Raw genomic sequence first — 6,516 nt, 5'->3', positions numbered from 1 at the left:
TCATGTCATCTGACCATAGCACCGCCTGGAGTTTGATAAAAAGCATTGGCACTTGGATTGGAACTGGAGTTATGGTGAGGAAGTGCATGTTGTTAGCCTTCTTGGATAGATGTCCCTTCTGAATAACAGGAAAGACAGCATGAGAGAGGGCATGCCAAAACGAGTGACCTCCCGTACTGTGCAAACAAACACCTGGTGGGTTACAGGATGCAAGGTATAGCAAAACAGAGCCTTTGCCGAGCAATAAATACATAGTTCTGGACAGAATTCAATGGCTGAATATGTGCAAAGTGCTCACGTCAGCAGAAAGAAATGAATCACTTGTGTATTAACCAGGCATCTGTTGCCATTATTCAATGAATATTTTCATCAACCAATTAGGGACCACTGTCATGACTACCATTACAACAGCAGAATTCCTTTAAAAAGACATTCAGCTAAAATTAGCCACATGGCACTGGCAGTATGTTACAGTAAGGAGTCATTAGGGTATTTCATATTATAGTTTATCCGATGATAGCATATTAGCATGTTAGCATAATGTTTTGGTAAAGTTGGATTTATAGCCTACTGAATTAACTCGACATTGTTGAAAAACGTTATAAAAAATCTGACTGATAAAAAAACTGATTTCACGAACAGATTATCTCCCGATTCAATATCAGCTTTTAAGGTACTCCGTCTTTTTTCAAGACTTTGGAAGAAATTATATTCAAGAACACAACATTTATGTAAGGTCCTTTCTGTTTACTACTTTTAAATGGAGGAAGGCCTATTTTTCATCAGCACTAGCTGGGAGTAAATGTGTCACATGCCTCAGGTTTTTCACTAAATCTAGGAGTAATGGAGAGCTCCAAGTACATCAAGGTTAATGGCCAATATTTATTTTTTGTCAGTACATGGTAGTTACAAAGCCTATAGACAGGTTCAGTGTAACCACAATATAGGTACACATAAACAATTGTAGAATTGGGTTTGAGCTCCATTTTTTATGACTAAGTACACTAACCTCTACATATCCTGTAAAGGCACCATATTGCAGCCACCTTCCCTTCTCTTCTCTTCTTTCCTGCCTTTTTTAAAAACCCACCACTCACATCCCCCTGTTTAGATGACACATTTATCCTCATGCTTTGTGTTTCACAAGTTATATATTATTTTACCTATTGAAAATAAGATCCCCTGCTTTTGCTGCGCTGAGGTTCTCGTGACTAAGGGTTTGTGGATGTCTGCTTGGCTGATTTCATGTCAGCTCTTACGGGTGGGGGTTGACCCATCCGTTCTCCCCCAGGCCCACCTCACTGACTACCTACCCAGAGTGCCATCTGGCACACATCTCAGAAGAGAGAGGTCTGTTGTTTATGTTTGTTTGTGTGCAAAGAACTGAAAAACGCTTGCCCGCTATTCACCTCATGAGCACATTGCGCCGTGCACTAGTACTTCATTTCTCCATCTCTACATCTTCAAAAGTGCAAATAGTTTCATATTTGGTCCGATTTCTTTTCATCACATGCACAAACAGACAAGCAAACAACTGAGCGGTGGATTCTATAACAGCTTTTCTGTTAGTGTACAATCAAATCATGCTCAAAGCTGGGATGTTTTAAAGCAGTGGAATGTGTATTCTCCTATAGCTATGCAAGGTATTCTATTAAGCGTTTGCCCTATTTTTTTAAGTAATTGCCTGGTTAACTAAAGGTTAAATAAAATGAATAAATAAATATGTTTGTTTTTATTACACAATTTGCACAGCTACAATTTTCAGGGTTATTGTTATTCAAGGCACAGCCCAAGCAGTGCAACTAAATAAAAAAAAGTATAAAAGAAAGTACTTAAGATGATTTTTGTTCATCTAATTTTAGCAGCGACTCGTGCTTTGTTTCCTCTAAGGTTCATGCTATATGGGTTTGCTGTGAGTATTTAGTGATAGGAAGGAGGATATCTACAGTGCTACATTAAGCACTACGTGTCTGGGAGTTCAGGGTCATTCCAAGTTAAACTGTAATGATAACAGTATGGTAGCGGCATCCTTGATATGCCCATGACAGATTTGTCGAGCACGAGAAGTGATTACTTGAGACACATCGCGTCCCCTTGGGAAAAAATGCCCTATTTATTTGATCTGAATTCTCATTTGCTTCCTATTTTTTCCCTCAATCCTTTTACTTGCTTAAGCCAGGTCCAAGTGGGAATTGTAAATGGAGGAAAATATTACAGACCATGTCTGCCAAATCATCCTTTACTGGACACAAGTGTCTTTTCACAAGTATTTGTATTTCTAGGCGAGATGCCTTTGCAGAGAATTTGGATGACAAAAGCTTTCAGTTGTCCTGTCTATCACATTCTAAATATAAGACATGAAAGATCAGGGATATAAATACATTGACTGACTTGATACCCTTGTCTTCACCCTTCACCAATCAACTCTCACATTGGGCCCTGATTGCGTGCCTGCTTCATCGGCCCCTTGTGGAGACTGGAGATCAGTCTGAGTGCTGTGACTGTTGAGACAGTTTTCAGATTTCTCCTTTGGGCGTCCTTGACTCTGATAAGGCCTCCAAATGACTAAAGCCTGTAACATTCACACATCGGCGGAGTAATACAATGGCTTTGCTGCTGAACCTTGTTTTGAAAGGACAAGACAGAGGAGACAGATATGGCCCTTTTTATTTGATTAGACATTTCCTCTCTACTTTCTTCTTCTACTGTCTTTGAGGATTTGTTATTTAAAAACGACCTTACGAAACTACTAAGATGAGGTATCATCTCTGGGAGCTAATGTGATTCTTCAGGTCTCAGGCAAGGTTACTCACCAAACCACCTCGTATACACTGGAACTGTTGAATTGACTATGTACAGTATATCATTATTTGTTTATTTGCTATGTGCCTTGAGGGATTTTAGAAACTATGATACAAGACACGTTATCCATCCACTTACAGTATGTATCTACCTGGATGGGTACCTACCTACCCACCCATCTATCCACTTAAACCTGATATATACTCTCCTACAAGTCCTTGAGTCAAAAGCATGAATCCAAATCAAATACTGCACAGCAGTGGAATATCGTGGAGGCCCTCTTAAAAAGAGATTTAGTCTACAGTGCAATATAGATTGCTTGCCCAAGGGGACAGAGAACCAGAAGGCTTACATACCATCTGGTGGTACATTTCACTGTTAGTCTACACCTGTTGTTTACGTAGCATGTGACAAATAAAATTTGATTTGATTTTCCCTGCAATAAGAGGACAGTGAGATTCACAGTTTATAGTGCTAACGGGGCTAAAGCATCTCAAGGCGCCAGACCCAAAGAAAATATCACTGACAGATTCAGTGAACGCAGAGCCGCCGGGTAAAACAGACCATGGGAAGTAATTTGTCTTCTGTCCGCAGCGTTTAACAACATGAGAATGTCACCATAGCAGCAATCGAGCCAATGCCGCTCAGAGTCTAATCCTGAATGCTGATTGGTTAAAACCGCATTCCGCCGGTGTCTATTCCACAAGTTACCACCGGCTAAATCTATGACATTAAAATGCCTATTTACTCTGTTCCATCTGACTGCGCAATCCACTGTCTCATCTGCCCAGCCAGGCAATTTATAGACTTGATCTCCACTATAAAAAGCACCTAGACATTATCTCACATTTCTTTTAGACTAACATTTAGTTTTCAACAGCGGAGATTTGTATAAACCTTGCTGTCTGTCTCTCCGACATTTGCAACATTGTTTCAATATTCAAATTCGATCTCCAGCTGTCCCATAGTAATGAACATGTATCAGGAGTCGGGACGGGACAGACAGGCAGCGTTTCTCAGCCAGTCAAAATCATGAATCAGCTGGCATCATTTTTCTGGATATACTGTATACAAAGAAATGTCAATTGAAAAAAGGTAAAACGAAACGAAGTGCAGCTAGTTTGCAGTCTTTCCAGCTTCCATTTGAAGTGATTGTGTTAGCTGTGTTGTTGTTGGCTATCTCCTCTGAACAACAGTGTCCTGAGGAGAGAGCACATTTTCAATGCCAAGCGAAATCGCGCCTCATTAGCTCATTGTTATGGATGTGTCCAAATAAATGTAACTAGAAAACAACTTAAACAAATGCAAATGCAGCTACTGTTCTTATTCTGGCTGCACTGTTTGATGTGACTGTAAGTTAGCCGTAGCTGGCTAGCTAGCGAGCAAGGGATAAGAACGTTGCCAGACAGTATGGCAATGGAACATTTAGAACGAATGTCCATAGACACAGAACAAAAAGACTGAACGACTGGGTCGAGTCTCTGGCAACCGAACTGATAGAATGAACGACCAGCCGGCTTGGGTAGCAACCCTAGATTTGTGTTGGGACTATATCTTGTGGAAGGATGAAATAGTATGAATAAATTCATCAAAATAACATTTTGAATGAAAATATGTACATCATTATTTTAATATGTTGGTAACCCGTTGTATAAAAGTGACAATGCCCTCGAAGCCGGTGTTTGGAGGATATATCGGCACGGTTTGCTGGCCCTCGACCTTGACCTGGGCCTAACAACACCCTTGCCAATATATCCTCCAAACACTGGGTTTGGTTGTGGGGGCAGTAAAAAAGGGGGAGAATTGATCTGGCAACTGGAGGGCTGTGGGGTTCAGATCCTAACAATTCTCCACCTTTATGCCCTTGAGCACAACTGTAAATTGCTCCAGATAAGCATCTGCTAATGGCCATATAATTTATTAGCATTATTACTTAGATGGAGTTGGAAAAGAAGATACATAGATACATTTAACCATCCCTCATGATGGTTGGTACAACGTTGAACAGTAACATCTAACCTGACGCAATACACCTCGCAACATCAATGGAGAAGATAATAGTAAGTGTAAAAGTGTAATAATAATCAAAGTAAATAGTAAGTGTCTACACCTTCATGGGAGGACATTCATTTTTAAACTTTGTAAATAGCTATTCCACTTTCCCCGACCTTGCTGACAGCGACATAAGTGACGTTTCTATATGTCCGTTCTGCGTAAAACATATCCTGAAAGAGCAAGCTGGGGATAAGAACGATGATCGTGAATACAATGTGGTCTCAGAGTCAAAAGCTTGGATTTAAAGTGGATGGCAAAGGAGAAATGATCTCGTCTTAAGTGCTGAAAGTAAATCTGAGAATTCAGGATGTCTCTAAAGGACTCTAAAGCGCCTCTACTATTCAAAAGACAAGAGAAACACATTGGAAACAAAAGAGGCTGTGACATATTGTTTGTGCGTGTATGGGGGAGGGGGTTTAAGGGTTACCTTCCTCCACTGTACATCAAACTAAAGAAAGCCTGGTGCATCAGGTGCATATTGGGAATGCGTTTTACGTTTGAGTTCTATTCACTGTGTGTGGACCTTGACAACATAGAACACATTTCATCTACTAGTAAAACGACAAGTGTTGTTCCATTTTCTGTATTAATACTTAGCACTTATATAGTTGTCTGATATTTAAAAACCATAATAACTGTAAATTCATTGGGGAGAAGACTCCATGACAACCCGAAAAGCATAACGCAATTAATAGTCTTTATTCCCTCCAGTTATCAAAGCAATACACATTTAATAATATGTAACTGTCATAAAATTGCAAGCAACAGATTTGGCCCACATACATTAGTGTGGACTTTCTAGCTGACAAGAGTCCAATGGTTGGCTTAGCTATTTAAAAGCAATAACGATTGCGTGCAAACTCAATTGAGATTGACTGGGATAAATAGCTGATTCTTTCAATCCTGATCTGGCTGATGACACAGCTGTGGGGTTCTCTTTAAATGCAGTTACAACGGACAGGATTAGGCCAGTAAAAAGCGCCTCCAATCAATGCTCATTAATCCCATGTTTACTCTACACAACTTGAATAGTCAACAAAACATCTCAAAGGCCATTTGTTTTAGGAAGGATGCCAATTGGGTTTTCAATTTTTATGAATGGGATTTGTCTGGATATCTGACATACATAGCCTACTCTGAAAATCAATACTAATAACAAATCCTAAATTTTAAATTGTTATCGTAATTTCACAGCACAGAATGGTGTCTGATATAATATAATGGGTAAAATGAGTAGCCTAATACAGTAGTACCCAATCAGAGCTTCCAGCTGCCTATTCCACCGTTGTAAAACGTCTGGTTCTCACACATCTTGTCAACCATAAATTCTTGACTGTATGAGTGATGCTTTCGGTAGCCATGGAAACCCGATACAATAGATTCATTCCCTTTGCCTCTCTCTCCCGGGCCAGTCCTCCTCTCCATCCACTGAAAAGCTCTTTACTTTGCGCATGTACGGCCAAACTGAACATTGCATCGACTCCAAGATGGCGTTAACACGTCTGGCTTGCATTCTGGTCCTCCTCTCAACTCACTGTAAGTAAATGCATGAGGACCGCGCTTGATTTCCCTAGCCTCTTGCCATTGCTGAAACATTCTGGACGTGACACTCGCTTGTGTCCTTTGAAATTAGCTACTTTGTTATTTGCGAGAGGTGAT

At 40.2% G+C, this 6,516-nt stretch overlaps 1 protein-coding gene across 1 annotated transcript in view; it reads left to right on the top strand.

The window, feature by feature from the left end:
• The first annotated feature begins 6,258 nt into the window (after positions 1-6,258).
• The window catches only part of jam3b (junctional adhesion molecule 3b), a 43,677-nt gene continuing 43,419 nt past the window's right edge, over positions 6,259-6,516 (top strand). The window contains exon 1 of the mRNA XM_041893811.2: positions 6,259-6,393. Within this exon, the coding sequence (XP_041749745.1) occupies positions 6,309-6,393 (85 nt within the window). The 5' untranslated portion in view covers positions 6,259-6,308. The remainder of the gene's footprint in view (positions 6,394-6,516) is intronic.

The sequence above is a fragment of the Coregonus clupeaformis genome, chromosome 13 (assembly GCF_020615455.1).
Source record: "Coregonus clupeaformis isolate EN_2021a chromosome 13, ASM2061545v1, whole genome shotgun sequence".
NCBI lineage: Eukaryota > Metazoa > Chordata > Actinopteri > Salmoniformes > Salmonidae > Coregonus > Coregonus clupeaformis.
Note: the sequence above shows the minus strand (reverse complement) of the source record. Positions and strands in the feature narration are given on the sequence as shown.